The sequence below is a fragment of the Crocodylus porosus genome, unplaced genomic scaffold, assembly GCF_001723895.1.
Source record: "Crocodylus porosus isolate Cpor-Errol unplaced genomic scaffold, CroPor_comp1, whole genome shotgun sequence".
NCBI lineage: Eukaryota > Metazoa > Chordata > Crocodylia > Crocodylidae > Crocodylus > Crocodylus porosus.
Genome location: NW_017728914.1, coordinates 20538241 through 20558241, shown reverse-complemented (window position 1 = coordinate 20558241; position 20001 = coordinate 20538241). Strand labels below are relative to the sequence as shown.

The following is a 20001-nucleotide window of genomic DNA, read 5'->3' as shown; positions in this document are numbered from 1 at the left end:
CATAGAGCCTTGTTCTAGAGCAAGGTAGGCAAAACACAGCCCACAGCCTGCATCCAGCCTGCTACGGGATTTTATCTGGCCTGTGGCAGGTCCCTTGGCCCCATCTGGCCCAGACTTGGGGAGCAGCCAGGGCCATGGCATGTGTGGCTGCCCCCGGGCACATGGCAGAGTGTGAGTAGCGCAACAACTGGACTCTGCTTCCTTGCAGCCCCCATGGCAGTGGCTCAATGTGCCTGGTGGCCACTGCCTGCGTCTCCACCACCACCAGACCCAGCCCTGATGCCTGGGCACCCCAGTTGGGGATGCCAGATGAAGCAAATGGGCCAGGTCACAATGGAGGCTGGGCCAGAACCCCTGCAGACAACATGCACTTGGCCGAGCGGGTGGGATGGGGCCACAGGCAGGTGGAGAGCTGCATCTGGGAGCAGGACAGGCAGGTGGGGCTGGAATTACAGAGTGGTGACAGGGCATAGGGCAGAGCCACGAGTTGCTCCCTGTGTGTCCCTGCCTGTGGAAGCACTGCCCATCGCAGGAATGTGCAGGGAGCAGATCATGGCTCTGCCTTAGGCCCAGGCACCACACTGTCTGCCCCATGATCCTGGCCCCACCCACCTGTCCTGCTCCTGGATACCACTCCCCACCCACCCACAGCCTGATCCCATCCACCTCACCAAGCTGGCCCAGGACCCCTCTGAGCAGGGCACATCTCCATGGAGACCCCACCCACCTGCCCACTCCCTCCAACACCCCCAGTGGTGGGTATGGAGCAGATGAGCCAAGGGCCAGATAGGATCAATTACCCTCCTCGTGACGAGCCAGTCCTGCCCCCTGGCCCTGAACAGTTCACTAAAATTACTTAAGTGGCCATCCAGCCCAAATAATTGCCCATCCCTGTTCTAGAGTGAGATTCAGGCACCCTGCACATATTTCCACTTGTATAGCCCCATGGGATTCAATGGAGATTTATATACCGACTTAGATTAAAACTCAGGAGGTTTTTAACTAATTTAGACTTAACAACCAGAAGGGGCAGATAAACAAAGGGAAGGGAGTATGGGAGTAAATGGTTGCAGCAGCAGAAGATCACATTATGGCAAGGTACTGTACATACTAGTTTTTTTAAGAGGATAAGATATGGGGATAGTGATCAGAATGCAGACTGATAATAGACAATTGACAGAAACAGTAAGCGGAAGAAAGCAAGGTTGTATGGTTACAAAGAGAGCAACAAATGAAGGACAGATGGCAAGTAGCCTCTCTCTTCCCAAAGCAAAATACTGTATGTTGGGTTTTCTCTAAGATTTTAAGACCCAGAGGAGCCTGTTACAATCCTCCAGTCATACCTGCTGCAGCACAGACCATAGGATTTCACCCAGCAATTTCTATATTCAGCTCAACAATTCTTACTTGAACTACAGTATATCTTTAGACACCCAGAGCAAGGACAGACAAGAATTATACCAAATTTAAAAACAAAATAAACTGGGATAAACTGCCCTGAATTTCACTTTTACTTACCATAGGATAGGAGTGGATCCACAAAACACTTACAGCAGATCAGATGACATGCGGTAAAATCCCCTCCGTTCTGTCTAGTTTGTCAGTCTGCCATTACCTGTAGTACTGATCTAAAGACTACAGAGTATGAGGAGGCCACCACACCCCTTGGTAAGCAGTCCCAATGCTGAAACTGATCCCGTTACTAATATTTGTAACTTACTACCTGTTTGAGTTTTTTCTAGCTTCAGTTTGTACCTGTCAGGTCTCATTGTCTGTGTCTGACAATCTAAAGAGATTTCTAATCTGCATTGTAGACTGCCACACCAAACCTTTGAAATATCATCTGCTCACTTTTCCTGGAATTAATCCTGGAATACATCTCTCAGAACAGCTATGTTAGGAGCTATTAAGGCCCAAAATGTTACACACACACACACGCTCATCTATACTGGGAAATATCATTGTGTTAACCAGCGTATATTAATTTGTCAAATTAAATACTCTGAAGAGAGTTTGGAACCATTACGTTTACCATTGTATCAGCTACTTGTGGTTAACCTACAAATGAGGATCAGTTGGCAGGACAGTAACCATGGCATCTCTGGCCTACCGTGACTGTTAAGTCATGTTCAATATTATACTTGATAAAATCTGACACTCAAAGCATTTTCTAAGGCAATGCCTTCTCCTTTGTATAAAAATGGCTTCTTGCAGGGCATAGAGAAGAAAAACCTCTTAGTATCAAAGGGAACAAAGATGCAGTCACAAGCTAAAGTACATTGCAGTGCAGGGCATTAGGAGTTAGACTAGTAGGAAAAAAAAAAGGCTATAATACACAAAAAGTGCTTGCATGCTGGTCTATCAATCTCATCTCCTTCAGAGATTTAGAGGGGAAACCCCCTGCTATTAAATGGTGTCAGACATCCCTCCTTCATCCGCAAAACAAACACAGCAGGGGGAGGGCAGCACAAGGCTCCTCTGCCCCTACATTGTTGTTGCATGCCTCATCACCTACCGAGACCCTCTTCTAACCTGACCCCAGCACCGTCCTACACACAGGAATAAGATGATTCTCCTCAGCAGCCACCAACTTCTGCCTTTCAATGACCGTGTTCCCCCACACTGAGTTACCACAGCCTTGAAGAATAAACATTCAGCTGCTTTTTTGGTAACAAACTTTTTTTTTTTAAATAACATTTTCCACCCCTGCCAAAGCCGCTCACAAACCAACAGGGTCTTTTGACACCTACATCTCTGCAGGCACATTTAAATATGGTCCTGTTTGTGTGACAATCGCGTGGGCGCAGCCTAGTAAACAAGCTGCTCAACAAAAGCAGTGGCAGGTGCTCCCTTCAAGGCACCCTTTCGTGGTTTTCAACTGAACAGCTGCTGCTTAGTGAGAACCAACATGTTTCCAAGGCCTGGCCCGCTCAACGATGGCTCCAGCTGCTACAAGCAGATAAATCTCTGGCTGGACCAGAAAGCCACAGTTTCAGTACAGCAATGACGGCAAGCCAGTCTCCAGGGTAACCACAATGCAAAAGACCAGGAAAGGTTACAGCAATGGGAATAATGACAAACAAGTGTCACTGAGATGCCTTTAGACAAGAAAACCTGGGGCCATCTTCATCCCTCAGCAGTCCAGCTCCCCCCTGACTCTTTCATAATATATCTCCCAGGCATCTTAAAAGCCAAACCGACCAGCTCATCCAGAGCGAAGGGTCAGAGGACAAGGTTCTCAGCCTAGATAAATGTGAAGGAGACATAGTGACTGCACATACGTGATATGTCTTGCTGCACGTACAAACCAAGGATCTACGTGGAAGGTAGGGTTAGTACAAAAGGTCTGACATCCACGTTACATCAGCTGCTCAAGGGCCAGGGCTAAAGTTGCCAAGGATCTAACTATCTGGGCCTCCACAGAACAAATATTGACACAGCACAGCCACATGAGCCATCTACATCAGAAAAATAACAGCCCAAGCAAAGCTAGATGTAAGGCACTCAAAGAGGTGGCTGGAAAAACCAAAAGCCATCAACCACCTGCCTAACGCAAGCATGGAGTGAACTAGTGTGTGCATGTTAGAAGCTGCTCCCATCCAGGAAGTTGCCTATTAGCAACAGGGAAACATTAGCAAATGGAAATAGCAGAGAGCAATAAGATGAAAGGTGTTTGGAACTGAAACAAAAAAAGCCCGGGAGCATATTTGGGGAGGGAAAAGGAAAGAAAGCATTAACAGCTAAGGTCAGTAAAATGTGGGCCTTTAGAACAATATTCTGAATCAGGCAGGTAGGTTAAGTAATAAAGGGTTCAAACCAGAACATTCAGATCTGGATTTATACCCCTGTGCCTCAGCATCTGGGATCATAAAAGAGTTCAAACTCATCTCTACAGTTAAGTGAGAGGAATCTGATGTTTACTTGAAGCCCCCAAATCAAACCCTTAGGGTTTGGTCCGCAGCGCTGATAAAGCATTTGTTCCTGTCATTCACAATTCAACCATTCAAGCCAGTTAAAAACTAATTCCCTAGTTTCTCAACCCAGCTTGAGCACCAGGAAGTTTATCAAGCATTGAAGGCCCAACATGCTACAACTTACAGTAGCATATGCACAGTGTTTGGATATGTACAGGCAGTCCCCGACTTACGGCATTTCGACTTAAGGCGCTTCGCGCTTGAGACGCTTCACCATTTACTCTGATGTTATTACTTACGGCGCTGGACCCTCGCACTTACGGCACTAGAGGGAAATTTACAATGAGAAAAAGAGAGTAGCAAAACAAACATCCCTGGAGCAGTTTCTCAGTCTCCGCAAAATCTTCCCAAAGAAGCCCTTCTGAATTCCATGACCCTGATGAAGGTGTTCCTTCACCTTCTGATTAAATAAAATGTTATGTGATTAGTTACTTATTGCCCTGTTTAATCGATTTATATACAGCACACTTTGGAAAACTTTGTACCGTACGGTGTATATCACTTATAGTGGATTAAACAATTGATTTAAATATGGTGTTTATGGTCATTTGTATAAAAAGTTGGGCATCAGGCCCTCGGTCACGAACGTAACCCCCTATTATAACATTGTTTCTATGGGAAAATCAGATTCGACTTGCATCGTTTTGACGTACAGCACCTTTTCCAGGAACGTAACCCGCCGAAAGTGTGAGGACTGCCTGTACATGCTTGTAAGGCACTGAAAACACTAACAGCACTTTGCTCAACTAACAGCCTTAACTGAACTGTTTTAGCATCAGTGTGGAGGTGTGGCAGCAGGACATTCTGACAACATAGGACAGGGTGGCCAGGAGGGCCGTCTCTGGAATTTGATAATACGGCTCATGTGCTCTTGTCTACAGAACTGAAGACATGTGGAACTTAACATGCCCTAGTACATAATGCTCCACAATGTGTGTGGCATAGCATATTTTATACCACCCTCCCCCAAATCAATGTATTAAACTAAACTAAAGCTTGGGACCTCTTTTAGCAGACATTCTGCTTTTCCTCTGATTTTAATACAGACAAAATGGTTTCAAATTGTGGAAGATTGCTTTACTTCCAGCATATTTCAGTGCTTGAAAGCAGAAACTCAATTCAAAGATTGGGCTGGGAAGAGAAGGAAAAGGAGTGAAGGAACCAGAGGCCTAACACAACTCACCGATGTGATAAATCTATACAAAGGCTGTCGCCTCTCTGTATATTTCACTGTGATGGGGCTCAGATCGTACCGAAACCAGATAGCCGGGATAATACGGCCAGTGTGACTGTAGGCCACATACTCCTAGAAAAAAGAGAAAAACAGAAAGTCTCAGCAACTGCACTGTAAAGATTATGTTCTCTAGCATCCTGTTGTCTCACGTGCTCCCTTTTTCATTAGCCTGGCTCTGTCTCTTGTTTCCTCGAGAGTTATTCTTTGTTAAGATTAGATTTAAGAAGAATAAACTGCTAGTTTCTCAATCAGGGATGGTTTTCCTCTCAACACAGGAAAGGAAACAAAATGAAGTAGCCCTGCTCCATTCACCCCATAGAAACCCTGTTTTTCCCCCCTTGCCTCTTGAAGTCTTTTCAATATGGAGTGGATTCAGTTTCAATGAAAAAAAAAAAGGAGACCAGAATGCTGACCAGAATAGCTTCAGGGCTCTTACCAGACTGAAAATTAGTGCCTGAGCTGTAGTGGCTCTTTGGGGCAGAGAGGAAGTAAAGAATCACAGAGATAATGGGAGACAGGAGACAGACAGTCCAAACTAAAACCCTGTCCACTTTGTGCCAGGAGGTCTATGCCAGATTATTCCAATAGTTTCCTGCTTCCATGAGAGTTTAGGGCTGAAGCAATGATTATTTTTTTTTAGTAGAAAAAAATGCAAAGACGGCTCCTTTTCCTGCACTCCAACTTTGAAGGGAGCAGTTTTGACAGACCTGACCTCATTTTTTTTTCCTTCCTCTCTCCACCTCCTGGCAACACAGCCCTACTGATTCAGTCTTGGCCAAGTGCCCTGATTGCAGCCCTGCTCAGAGAGGTGTCAAAAGCAGCAGCTCTGGCTGTACATTTTCTAAATGACTTTTTAGAACTTATGTCACAAGACTCTTATCAGAACAGCAGTTGTGACATTAAACAGAACAAACACACTATTGTCTGGGGAAAGAAAGATATCCAAAACCTCAGGACACTGTGTTCAGGCAGGATCTGAAATCAGTGGAGAGCATCAATCATCTGAGCACTAGCTCACGAGAGTGCACACACACTTCCATGGCAGTCGGGACAAACTCTAACGTATTTTAATAGACAGCAGCAGCCTCGGGAGCCTCAAGAGAAACTAGAGAACAAAAAAAATCTTTTTTATTTTAATTTTGTTTTTTTTAAAGTTAAATCTTTTTTTTTAACTACAAAATTAAATATTAACTTTTACCATGAAACTTGCATTAGGACCTAAACTTACAATCATCTTTTTAAAAATCCTTTAGATTAAATAAATATTCAAGGAGTACATATTTGCTGTCACTGGCTAGACACCTGAAACCAGCATTTCTTGAAATGCTAAACCAGTTTTTGACAGCAGTCTTCTCTTCTACAGGCTCAGAGGGCATCTTCTTCCTTTGAGTTTATTCAGTTAATTCCAGTTCACTAATTAGCTGATTCATACTTATACTAATAGGGGTTGTTGTTGTTGTTGGGTTGTTTGTTGTTTTTTTTTGGGGGGGGGGGAGGGGAGAAACAAGGAAATGTTTTATTCTACAGATTTAGGAAAAAGATGAGAAAAAAAATAATAGTTCTAAAATTCTGAAAGATATGGATGAGTAGAAAGAAAAGCAGTTCTATTCATTAACTACAGCTAGCAATTCTTAACTTAAGAAGAAAATGACTTAAAATGCAAAATATTTTTTGATAAACCTCCTTTCTCTCTTGTGCATCCTGCATCTTTATGATAGCTTTTAATAAAGACTTTTTGAAAATGCTGTTTTTGTGCATTTAACTGAATTACATTTTTCATCCCAACACAGCTTGGCGTGCCACTGTACCTCATTTACTAAATTAATTTTTTACATTGTTTACCTTTTTTCCAACATGATAATGTAAAAATTAAGCATCTGAATAGATGTATATAAAGAAATATAATTACTTAAATACACTTGTCTTGAAACAGTATATACTGCTTACTAGGAAATGTAGTGGGGTGGAGGGGGGGTTGTTGGTTTTTTTACAATAGGTTGATTGGACCTAAATATTATTGCTACCAACCAATAAGAATTGACCTCCCAGGAAAATAACTGAAAAGTATAAATAGAAAACAAGACAAATATGTATTATTCAAATCAAGGTGTTCTGTTTGATATTAAAACAATTGATCTACTTTGAGGACAGAAAACACAAAAAACTACATACAAAATCCAAAGGGCAGCAAACAGCACTTGATGTTCCACTGGTACATCAACAGAACATTAGCAGTGCTGTGCCTGTGCTTTTCACAGCCTTAGCTGACTAGCAAAAGGCAGTGCCCACTTAAGCAAACATTAAGTTTCCTCTGCCTGTTCAAAAATTATTTACATCCAACAAAAACCCTTCAAGGAAAAAAAATAGCCACCAGCCAAGACCTGTCACTTGGAATGGCACTGCCAGCTTCTGTTATAAAAATTAGTATGGCCTGGATCCCTTCAGCAAGACTCTGAGCTGCAATTCAACCTATTTCAGGCTGTAAAGATTTTCGGTAAAACATATAAGGAGCTGTGTCACTTGAGTTTGTGTACAAGTCAGCTGCATGGAAACAATCCACTAGAGAAAAAAAAATAAGCACCAGGTTAAGAAAGAAAAAAAAGCAAACCTTGTGCTGCTACTAATTATAGAAGAAGTGATGGCAAAAGTCTCATTCTAAAGCATTTCAGTTCCTCACTCTTCCACCAGGGGCTACTGTGCACCTATAGAAGTGCAACACGAATGGGATTTGTAACCAATGTGTCTTCCCCTGCACTCAGTGGGCTTTGTTTGCCCAACAGCAAGACTCACCTCACAAACACCCTCTTTCTTACCTTGTTTGCTACAGTGTACTGGTAGGAGTACCGCTGCTTGCCACTCATATCTTCATACACTGTGGGGACTATCTTCAATATGTAATCATGAGATGCAAGAGCTGTGGATTCAAAGGGGAAAACACAGAATGAGCCACTGTTCAAGGGAAATTGCAGTCTGCTTGATAGGTTTAAAATGTGTAAAACTTTTCAATGCAAGTAGGTTGTAAGTGAAGGCCCCTCTTCCATTTGAACTCATCCTTCAACTAAAAGCAGTGCAAACTTGCACTTCACAGATTTCATAGACGTTAGGGCTGGAAGAGGCCTCAGAAGATCATCGAGTGCAGTCCCCTGCCTGAAGGGCAGGAAGGCATCTGGGGTCATAGGATCCCAGCAAGATAAGCATCCAATTTACTCTTGAAGGTGTTCAATGTAGGTGCTTGAACCACCTCTGATGGCAGGCTGTTCCAGACCTTGGGGGCTCGGACAGTAAAGAAATTCTTCCTTATGTCCAGTCTGAAACAGCCTTGCAGTAGTTTATAACTGTTCGACTGCATCATCTCTTGGGGCGCTCTGGTGAACAAACGCTCCCCCAGAAACTGGTGGTCACCCCTGATAAACTTATAGGTGGCCACTAGATCACCCCGAGCCTGCGCTCTTCCAGGCAAAAGAGCCCCGTGGCTCTCAGCCTGCCGTCGTAAGGTCTGTTTTCCTGACCTCTGATCATGCGCGTGGCTCTTCTCTGCACTCTCAAGCTTCTCCACATCCGTTTTGAATTGTGAAGCCCAAAACTGGACGCAGTACTCCAGCTGCGGCCTCACCAAGGCCGAGTACAAGGGGAGAACGACGTCCCAGGATTTGCCCGAGAAGCATCCATGGATGCAAGCCAGTGTTTTGGCCACTTTACTAGCCGCAGCATCGCATTGCAGGCTCATGTTCATCTTGTGGTCAATGATGACCCCCAAGTCTCTTTCTTCCATAGTGCTAGTCAGGGTAGCACTGCAGAGCCTATAAGGATGCTGCAGGTTTTTCCTCCCAAGGTGGAGAACCTTGCATTTTTCGGTGTTAAACACCATCAGGTTCTCGTCCGCCCATTTGCTGAACCTGTCCAGGTCAGCCTGGATCACCCGCCTGTCTTCTGTTTGGATGCTTTGCCCCCAAAGTTTGGTGTCATTGGCGAACTTCCATATATATAGAACAACCCAGACCATCCGAAGAGCTCCAACAAGTGCCCACTTCTTTAAGACCCCAGGATGAGAATTAGGGTCATTTAAAAAAATACCAATTTTGCAGCTCTGATACCGTTTAACAAGCCACTGTACCTAGAATAAAAGAGCTGCACTTGGGATCAACACTGATTAAAAGTGATGTGCTGCTCTTGCAGCTCTGGCTTACAGCACTGTCCATGAAAGGAAGTTTCTCAAACATTATAGGCTGAGTGGCCACACACTCCTACAGAACTGAACTGGGGGAATAATATTGTTCGATGGCATTCTCCTTCCAACACCACCCACAGTAACTTAACAATAACTAATTTATTTTGTGGGGTACCACAGGCATTGGGCATTTTCCTGGATGATGGAACAGTTCAGAAAGGCAGAAGACTATCACTAAGCCACAACAGGGACTCCCAGTATAAAGCACAATGCTCAGTTACCTCCTGGGGGGAAAAAATCTAGGGTCACAAGCAACCTCTGAAATCTCATGTCTGGAAGAGGCTGAAGTTGCTTCCAGCTTTGAAGGTACAGGAAGAATTAGCTGACCAGCGGCATGCATTGGGATTTCACCCTCATTCTATGACTGGTCACATAGAAGTGTAGCCTTGGTGTGGGAGCGCATGACAACAACTAAAGAACAGGGGAAATATTTTAGTGGTGGTAGAAAAAGCAGTAGCAAACAGAGTGGAGGTTACAGGGGTAATACTACTCTGTAACCCCAGCCCACTCACACTTGTTACTCTGTGTAATGTCAAGCAGACAAAACAGCACGTTCTTTAGCAGGTGATCGTGACAGCTGTACAGAACAGCAGTGGCTAGAGTGTTAGAATTGCAGGAGGTGAATAAAGGACCCACTGAAGTAGGCCTTCCCGAGGGCCAGGGGCCAAAAGCAGGAATGAAAATTGAATTCACTGATGCCTGGGTCCCTTTGGTTGCTTTAAAAGGACACTTATTTGCGCCCCCCTCCCATTAGCATTCTATTAATAACCCTGGTGGGAAAAGAACAAATGTAGACCACATAAGAGGACAGATAAGTCCTGAAAGAGCTGATGATACATACGATTTGAGCTGATTTTGTCAGCCCCCTCCAGGGCATTGAAAGCTCCATGAATGTTCTGGACCTGGAGAGCAAGGAGGCACATTTAGTGACTAACCTTTAACACAGAACTCTTGGCTTTTAATTTCCCACTTTTTCTTTTAATGAAGAATCCAGCCTGACCCAGTTCTCCCAAAGGCAAAGCCTTAACCCAACAGGAAAGGTCCCAAATTACTCTCTTGGTAATCATTACCCAGAGGGATGGGCACCAACTGATGAGGTTGTACTATCAAACTCCAAGGATCTACCATTATAATTCATACTAAATGGCTTCATCCAGGGGAGCTCTGATTAAGAAACAAGTCAGCGTGATGTTCTGAGGTGATTATCCATCCCAAACTGTGACATCATGCACCAGGCTGGGTTGGTAGTTGATGAGATCATACTAGAATTGGAAAAGTTTCTCACTGGAGGATAAACACATTTCTTCTATCGCATGCAATCAAAAACTGAAAGCAGCTGGGAGACATGCTTTGAAGATCTGAATTCCAGGTAGAACCCAGAGTTCTGCTGCAGGTTCATTTAAAAGTGGTCTGGTTTCTACAGCATTAACTCACTAGGGCCTATCCTTACCACCCTGTATGATATGCCCTGAGAGAGGGGAGGGAGAAATACCAGCTATCCCACCCATTCTTTAACAGCTGGATGCAGGCATGAAAAAAATCAGACACTCATTACCCACCCCACTCATCTTTAATCAACTGGATTATTCCTTGTTTCTGTGCAGAAGCATCTAATAAAAGCAATGGCCAAGAACAGTAAGCATCAATGGCCACCAGTAAAACAATCAAGTCAGGAAACAGTCAAGATCAGGAAAGCCATACAGGGAACTCACAGCAGCATAAAGGGGAAGGAGAAAGGAAGAACAACTCCTCCAGCTAAGAAATTCTTGAACATTGAGAGCCAGGCAGAGAAGAGAGTTTTGCCTAAATTGGGGATGGGTTGCATTCCCCACTAATTTCAACAACCACACCTCTCTCAAAAGCTATTAGCTGGGAAACGCCTACCAGAACTTAAATGGGCGTTTCCTTGATCAATGTTTACAAGGAAAATGGCTTGCTGGCAAAGCCAGGTAATCAGTTCCCTCTGTTACGTTCTGGGAAAGACTATTCTAGCAAGACAACTTTGGTATTTCTTGAGCAAGTAACATGCAGGTGACAATATAAATAAAAGCATAACAAGGCTTTCTACCATACTACCCCTTTACTATTTGTCAGGATGACTAGCACTTGAGCCTGCCAGCTATTCACCTCACTACAAAACCAATCTGCAGTACAGCTGCAAGTTACAAGGCTTGAACAGAAGCAGCCTTCCACCGACATTCCCACAATTCCCTGTTTTCGAGTGTGCCAGCCCTTGTGCACACCTCTCCCTCTACTCCTCAAAGCTGGATGGTGCTGTATAATGACTTGTTTGGCATGCTAACCTGTTATCTCCTTGTGGACCAACAGCCTAACACCTGCTCGCTTCAGACTGTTGGCCAACCTCTACTCTATCGAGCTGAGGACATACTCCCAACATGGAGGTTCCATGCCAGGAGCGTATGCTGTTAATGCTGTAGAATTTGTCCTGCCTTGACAAATATCTGGAAAGTGGCAATACAGTTTGGGCCCCAGTAGCAGACAGGTTTGCCCTTATGATGGAATTTGAAGTCACCTTGCTCAACAGGTCATTCACAGGACCCGGTTGGAGTGCCAAGATCAAACTTGGTACTTCAGGCAGCAGAACTGAAGGGCAAAAGATGCTAACCAGGTCATGCCCACATTTTGTGTCTGGGCTATGTGGAGCTTGATGGGCTATATTTGCCAGTACTCCAAATACTGAACCCGTTCTGCCCATTCTATAGCAGATGGCATTCTTTAAGAGAGAAAATAAGGCATGCTGAAATCAGGCACAGACAGTGTAATTGTGATCATGGCACCTTGGCTCGCAATGAATCTGGAGCAGCTTGTTCAGTAAGCTGTCCCACCAGGTATCCCAGACAAAATCTCCGGGGACCTTTTCAGGTATGAACTCACAGAAGTGGAAGCAAAGTAACTGAAACCTTAGGATAGTAAGCACTGCCTGACATGCTTGTTGTTGTTTGGCGGTAACTTTCTTTGTTAATGAGGAGGGGTTTCCTGGAAGATGGCCAGTGAATTCACAATTAGAAAGGAATTTGGGTCTCCTGGGCGCCATCTGTTTTACTGAATGATGGAAAAATATGTAAAGGGTTTATGCAACAGCTTGCTCTGCCTCCTTCCTCCCTAGTACCCCGAGCACCATGCATTCCAAGACAGCTCTTGGGAGGGGATAAAACATAAATACACAAGCCAAGTATGAAATGTTCATAGTTGTGGCTTACCAATTCTAACTACACTGAGTTGGACACACACACACACACACCTTAGAAACTGATACACAAGATCAAAGATTTCACACCCCCTTCCAATGCTTCATTATGATTTTGTAACAGCACAATGTTCATGGATTACAATTTTAGAAAGCTCAATTAAAAAATGGACCTCAGACAACAACAGCTACATGATTGCTTCTGTGAATATTTCACAGCATTAAAGGTCACAATAAGTCACTTCAGTCTTTGTGCATCTCTTCCAGGAAAGCCATCCTGCAAGCAAAACAGCCACTGTTTTCTAGCAGCTTCCATGGAGACAAGTCACTGAATCCCTTAATGGCAAACTCTAAACCATTTGTGCTTTTTGTTCTCCCTCTCCTGTGGTGATTGTGGGGAAGGGGGGAAAAAAAAGTCTGTGGATCACCTGTGCTCTTCCAGAGTCCTCCTCTCTCCATGAGGCTTGGAAATTTGACATGGAGTAGGAATTCTGGACAGTCAGATTAGCTGGGCAAGCAAACTTTGTTGGTTCATCCCTGTAACTGATAAGCCCCATAACATTTCCTTATACTTTGCTTTCACTGGGCTCTTAATCTCTTTTGTATAAACTGAAGGAACCAACCCCTTCACTGCCCTAGAATGCTTCCTCTCCTTTTCCATTTTGAGACTCCCACATTTTGTTTCTTTCATGGCTTTCTGGAAAAAAAATCAGGGGGCCCAGTCTAATAAGAGTCATGCTATACTAGGCATTCCAGTGTCCCTTAGAGTTACTAAGACATTCAAAATCATATTTTTTAAAAAAGAAGAAAAACAGATTTCACCATTCTGGGTTCAGCTGTCATCTTGCTAGTTTTTCACCTGCTACATCCAGTTGGTCAGACTCACAAATGAGAACGGGTGGTATTCCAAAATAATACAAATTGTAAATTGTGGCCTCATCATTAAGTAGTAATGCAAGGGAAATTCATTCCGTACGTTTCTAACAAAATACCAAACAGTCTCTTTGTTTTCCTTGGCAGGCACTTTGAAATATGAAGGGCCATCCTGACCAGGAGCCTGTGCACAGAGCAGTAAGCATGGTGCAGGAGCAGGAGCAGTAAGCATGGTGTGGACACAGGTAACCAGAATGTGTTAGATAAAGCAGTGTGAATTGAGAAAGGGCAATCTGCCAGCTTTGAGTTCACATTGAAGACATACCCTCAATGGTTGAACAAACTGTGATCCTTATGTAAGGGGATATTTTGAAGAAGTATCAGGATCAAAGTTTGCTTAATAAAGGTGACCTCTCAAGCAGACTGCATACTGCATAATTTAAACAGGGCATGTGTCAGTGGGGGAGAAGACATGCTCAATTTACATGAACTAGTGGTTGCACCACAAGCAAGCAATCAGTGCCTTCAGGCCGCATTGCTGCAATATGAAAACTAGGTATTCTGCTGGCATTGTCATGTCACAAGGAGGTGTAAAAAGGAGACATCTGAATGCATGATTAGCAGCCACAGGAGAATAGGTGTGTACTGGCTTGGGTCAGAATATTTAAGGGCAGCTGCTATACTTCCAAACCAGTTCAGAAGGAACTAGCTCAGGCAAACGTTCATTCCAGGGAGGTGTCTGTACATTATATAACTCCACATACACCTACCCTTTCCTGAGGTGTTGACAGGGCCACAGGTTCAGTTTAAAATGGAAAAGCAAAAAGCAGAGCAAAATCAGTGACTCCACAGAGACTCCAGGGGGAAGAAAATTGTGTATGTTTTTCTGCCTTCATTGATCTGGTCCTTAGAGAGTAGCTTAGCACCTTTCATATTCACCTTGGCGCTTTGGTTCTATGTCAGGGACATCTACAAAATATTCTAAGATCAGACTGAACCAGAATCAAAGCCAATCAGAACTGAAACTTGAGCAAGTTCCAACCAACCTAATCTTTAAACCATTATTTCAGCAAGGCTTCCTTTTCAGCTGATTTAGCTGAAGCATTTATGAACATGGGTTGCTGAATCTCTATTTGAGCTGCTGCCCAAGCAAGATCATTTAAAATCCCAACACTATTAATTATTTCATTCCTTATGTAAGAATGGAGGTGGGATGGCTGCAGAAATGAACAATTTACTGTGAGTGATGGCTCCTTGTAATGCCACAATGGGTGGCACTTGAAAGAAACCACTGCCTGCTCCACTCCTCTCTCCCCTACTTCCCCCTACCGTAAAAATCAAGTAGAGGCCAAATGCACACCACCTAACCAAGTACTCTGAACCAGCATTCGTTCCCTCTAAACTGCATAGCACGAGCAGCTGCTCAGGTACGCCTGGCAGCACAGTACGAGCGCGCCTGCACAGCTTAGAGGGAACGCTGCTCTGAACACTGGAACCCCACGGAGAGGAATCCAAGCTCAAGGAACAAAAACAGTGACCCTGATCGTCTGAATTCCAGTCTCCTTTTACAGCCAGAAAAAATACTTCCATCCAGTATATGGAAGAGAACAAGCCTCTGCACTCTTACCTCTGTACTTTGGATACAAGACTTCTTGAAGACTGAGACAGCACCGCCCAACTCCAGAGATCTATCACCATTGGGAGAGAGGAGATAAATATTCTCCTGGTGTTCTGCTAGAAGGTAGTGGTGGGCTGCCCACTGGGATATGCTAGTAGGTTTGTGTGGGTAAGAGTTTGCATAACAAAGCCTTTCAGCACACAATCCCTTTCTGAGGGTTGGATACATATTGAGATCAAGGGCGGTGAAACCAAAAGAAAAAAAAATTAATAAATAAAATCAAACAATCAACAGAAAAGTTCACCTATATCAGGATCATCTCCAAAGAACCCCTTACAGTGACTCAGTGGCTCCTAACCAAAGCTTGCTTAATCTAGCTAGCAGCAGATGAGTTTACATCGCCTACATCACATGCTTTTTAGCTTGCGTTTTGCCTGCTGAACCAGGTGACATTTACACGTAACACATGAAAGCAACAGAAGCAACTGAATACCACCTATCAACGTGGTGCACGTCAACGTGGTGGGCTAAACAGGTTTTCACCAGCACAGGAAACATCTGCAATCGGACATCTGGCTTGTATTCCACTCCATGTTCGGAGATCCTTGTCTGCCCAACTCCATCAGGCTGACAAGCTCTTCAGTTATGGCACTCAAAAGACTGGAATCTGGTGACAGGAACCTTACCCTGTGGGACTCATTTCCCACAAAGGCACGAGCAGTGACTGTTAGTATTTGCATAATATTTTTCAGAATCTTAAACATGTTTTACAGACAATAAACAGACTCATTCATTCGCTAATATCTAAATGCTCCCACACAAGTTGTTTCCCCAAGGAAGCCAGGGGAAAAACCAGAAGACTACAAAGCAAAGGTTTTTGGACTTGTTAGCATTAAAAAGGTGTTTCAGAGTTGGCATAAATGAAGCAGGGCACAGGACAGTAATGTCTGTGATGATGAAGGAAGATTACAGGGAGACTCTGGTTAAGCCACGCTTGGAATTATGAAATTGGTGTGCACATGTATCACCGCAGCTCAATGGAAGCACCTCTTCGCAAGGCAGTTACAGAGGTGCATTCTTCTGAACTGTTCCAACTGAGAAACCAGGGCTTATATAACACAGCACCAGTGAAACTCTAGCCACAAGGCTAGTGCCAAAGTTCATTCTTACCAGCAGGGGGAAGACAGCTTTGGGGTTAGTCCAGTTCATTCTATGAGAAGGGGAAAGCTACTCGCTTCTCCCTGAGAAACCCAGAGGAGGGGCTACAAAGCTAAAAACTAGATGCTCTTTTTCTACCTGCCCAGAGCCCAGGCTGGATGTGGCAGGCAACCGGGAGGCTGCAAGTGGCACACTAAGTTCTGGAGCCCTGGCTGCATGTGGACCTATGGGCCCATGGCGAGCAAGAGGCCTGGGCAGCACAACCCCAGCCCCTTCCCTGCCATGTGCCCCCAAGGCACAGTGTGATGGGTGCCACCATAGTCTGGGATGCTCACAGCAGATGGTGGGCTATACCATCTGTTTAGGAGACTGCAAACAGCTGCACCAGGGAGCCCTGGCCCAGCTCCCTAACTGGAGGCCACTGTAACCCCAGCCCCTTCCCCAGTGTGTTCCCCAAGGCGCACATGCAGCTGCTGCTGGCAATGAGCTGGTCTGGGGCCTCAGACCCCAGTGCAGTTGCTTGCAGCTGCCTGCTGCAGACAGCTCAGGCTCCATGGCGAGTGGCAGGGTCCTGCCCAGAGCCTGAGCTACTTACAGCAGACAGCTACAAGGCTGCAAGCAGCTGTACCAGGGTCCAGAGCACTGGTCCAGCCTGCTGCTGGCAGCAGCTGCATGTGTGCCTTGGGGAGCATAGCAGGGAGGAGCTGTGGCTGCAGCCGTGCTGCCATGACCAGGATCAGGCCCCTTGCAGCTTTCCCACCATCCACCCCTGGCATGCCAACGTTTTCAAAGTTCAGGTTGCAGGGAGGTTTTTTTGGCAGTTGGCACAAAAATGTTGCTGACCTCTGCCCTAGATTATACGTCCTCTGACCTTCCCCAGCCCAGTACCAAAACTGGAGACAGGAGGAAGGAGGGAGGGTAGGGTGCAGGGTGGGGCAGCAGGCAGGGCAGCAGCTCTGGACACTGACTATACAGGAACACCAGATTCCCCTCCAGGAGATTTTACCATGACAGGGGCAGCCCTGTGCTGCCCAGCTTTAGGAGACAGGCAGAACAGCCCCACGCTCAGCAGTGCATCTGGGGTTGAGTAGAATGGTGCTCCTTTCCAGGGATTTTCTCTCATAGTAGGTGTAGCATATTTGGGGTTCTTCATCATCATGCCTCCAATCCAACCTTTCTTTACGGTCTGTTCCCACTATTCTGCACAGGTCACTGCTCCTGGTGTTGCCAGATCTTGTGGGGTGCTTTGTGGTGCTACACGGCATCTCAGGGGATGATTCATAGTTTGCTTCTGACAAACACACTGGTCGGTTGCGTGACTCTGGGTTGAAGGGGAGCAAAAGGGGCCCAAGAGGCGGCTCCCAGGGAACCCATGCCATGACTTTCTGCAGCAGCAGCTGCCTGCCCCGTGCAGAACCCAGGCAGGTAATACTTTTCTTCCCTCACCTGCTTAACTGGTTGGCATACCCCTGGCCCCTCTCCTCAACCCTGAGTGCTAAATAAGCTCTCTACACCTCTGCCCCAGCCATCCTTAAGCATGTATCAAGAAGTGTAGTATAGAAATAATTCTGTCCCATACAGACAGAGGAAAGAACTCACCTGCAACTTGTCCCCAAAAGAGAGTTTGTGGATGATGTGAGTCATGTCAGGATTCTGAGGCTGTGCTGTGGCACTGTGCGTGGATACATGGAAATTACCAGGAACCTAAAATCCGCCAGCATTCAAAACAAGAACATGCAGAATTGTATGTTTATCTACCAAATGTTGCCAGTTACTGATACATGAAATAGCATAAAAAAATAGACCCATCTCATCTAGCATCCTCTATCTAGTATACAGTAGCAAATAATTCATACTTCAGTGAAATGCCTGATATACACACCTGGCCCGTAATATAATGCTGTATATAAAGGGGAGATCAGTGTCAACCTAAAAGGTAAAAGTTGCATGCCTTAGGCTACCAAAAGCTGTTGCCTTAGGCTACCAAAATACAAATGGATCTCTCCCTAAACATTTCAGATTCCCAATAACTAAAACTACAGCTTCTACCTCCCTATTAAAAATAAGATCCATGCCGTTAGGCACATGACAATATAATAAACATTTCCCACCCACGTCTCACTTGCACAGGCTCAATGATGCAAAGCTACCTAGGAAAGCCCTAGGCACTAGTCTAACTGCACTCTTGTTTACAAGTGCTGTTCTGTTTGAAAAGATTACAAAAAGTAGCGAGTGAAAAGCTGCAGTTTCCAACCTTGACAGAGGACCCCTCAAGAACAGATTTATTTTGTTAGCTAAAGGAAACACTAAATTCTGAATACACAGCTTTCACGTAAGACCTCTAGTTGCCATGACAATGTAAAAGAGATGAGCGTGGATGTAATTTTTATTGTAATGCTCTGGCATCTGCAGGCATTTCAAAACATCCTTCCTAGAAAATTCCACCACAAAGCCTTTGAACTTTATCAGCTCAACTGCTGTTCTGGAGGGGTAAGAGAATCTGTCATAGCAGAAAGTGTCAGAAACAAAAGGATCCTGGATGCTAATGGTACTGTCAACATCTAGCAGGGACTGATGCATTGTAGAGCAGCAATGGGAAGATCTTCATACATCCCCCCACCCTGAACCACCAGCAATTAGCACAAGGAAGGTCCCACATGGTAGTTAGCTTTGGTCAAAACAAATCTAATTGAAATGGTCTACAAACACATGGCACCCCTGGGAACACCTACAGTTGGGGATGGAGCATGTTACTTGCACTAGAAGGATCACACTGGTGATGGAGGAGTAGACTCAGTGCCAAGAGCCACAGAGAATTATCTCACCATTACCTTGTGCTCCTTCGCATCTGCTTGTTTTGAAGCACACAATTACACACTTAAGTCTCCAGTTGTGAAAACAGTTAAGCATATGCTTAACTTTAAACACACAAGCAATTCTCCTAAAAACAACAGTGCTATTACAAAATTCAGCAAATGTGTACCTGTTTTCTGAATCAGCCCCTAAGATCTAAAGGTCTTTGATAAGGGGTCACCTTTATTAAAATGTACAGTACCTGACATATTCCAGTGACCTGACCCAAACCGTCATACTATACAAATTAACTGATCCATCCAGCTCCATTATAGAGCACAAGAAACATCCTGGTTTTTACTTAATGAAAAAAGAACAGCAGTCCTTCTGGCTGGAGCTGCCCCTGGGAGCAGGCTCACCACACCTGCACTTTTGGACATTCTAAGACTTTCAAAAGAAAGATTAAACTGCACTGAGCCCTTTCCCAGCTTGGTAGCTTGGCAGTCATTAGCAGTAATCCGGGTTTTCTGTTTCCCATGGAAAAACAGAGTAAACTGTGCATTTTACTTTTTACCGGAGGCAAACACATTTCTCATTTTACCAGAAAATCCTATGGATTTTTCAGTTTTGCAACAAGCCCTCTGCAGGTGGGCAGAGTTCCAGCATGCAGGGGGAGAAGGGAAACGGGAGAAGGCTGGTCAGGCAGGGGGCCGCCATGTGAATGTATATGCACGCGGCCGCCAGGCAGCCTGGAGAGCAGCTCCTGCAGGTAAGCTGGGGGGGCTGGGTGGGGGGTGGAATTGAGGCCCCCAGAGGGAGAGAGGGAGCGAGCTGAGTAGGGCTGGGGCTGCTGCCCAGCCGGGCAGTGCCTGGAGCTTGGGGCCCAGGGCCACAACACAGCCTCAGGGCCCCAGC

At 45.0% G+C, this 20001-nt stretch overlaps 1 protein-coding gene across 2 annotated transcripts in view; it reads right to left on the bottom strand.

Annotated features, from left to right (window-relative positions):
* The window catches only part of ERGIC1 (endoplasmic reticulum-golgi intermediate compartment 1), a 92302-nt gene that overhangs the window by 6751 nt on the left and 65550 nt on the right, over nucleotides 1–20001 (bottom strand). Inside the window, exons 6-9 of one of the 2 annotated variants that reach the window (XM_019534956.1) lie at nucleotides 17893–17997; nucleotides 10278–10338; nucleotides 8022–8122; nucleotides 5158–5280 (exon numbers count right to left, since the gene is read on the bottom strand). In XM_019534956.1, the coding sequence (XP_019390501.1) occupies nucleotides 5158–5280; nucleotides 8022–8122; nucleotides 10278–10338; nucleotides 17893–17997 (390 nt within the window). The remainder of the gene's footprint in view (nucleotides 1–5157; nucleotides 5281–8021; nucleotides 8123–10277; nucleotides 10339–17892; nucleotides 17998–20001) is intronic. The other variant, XM_019534957.1, reaches the window with a different exon arrangement.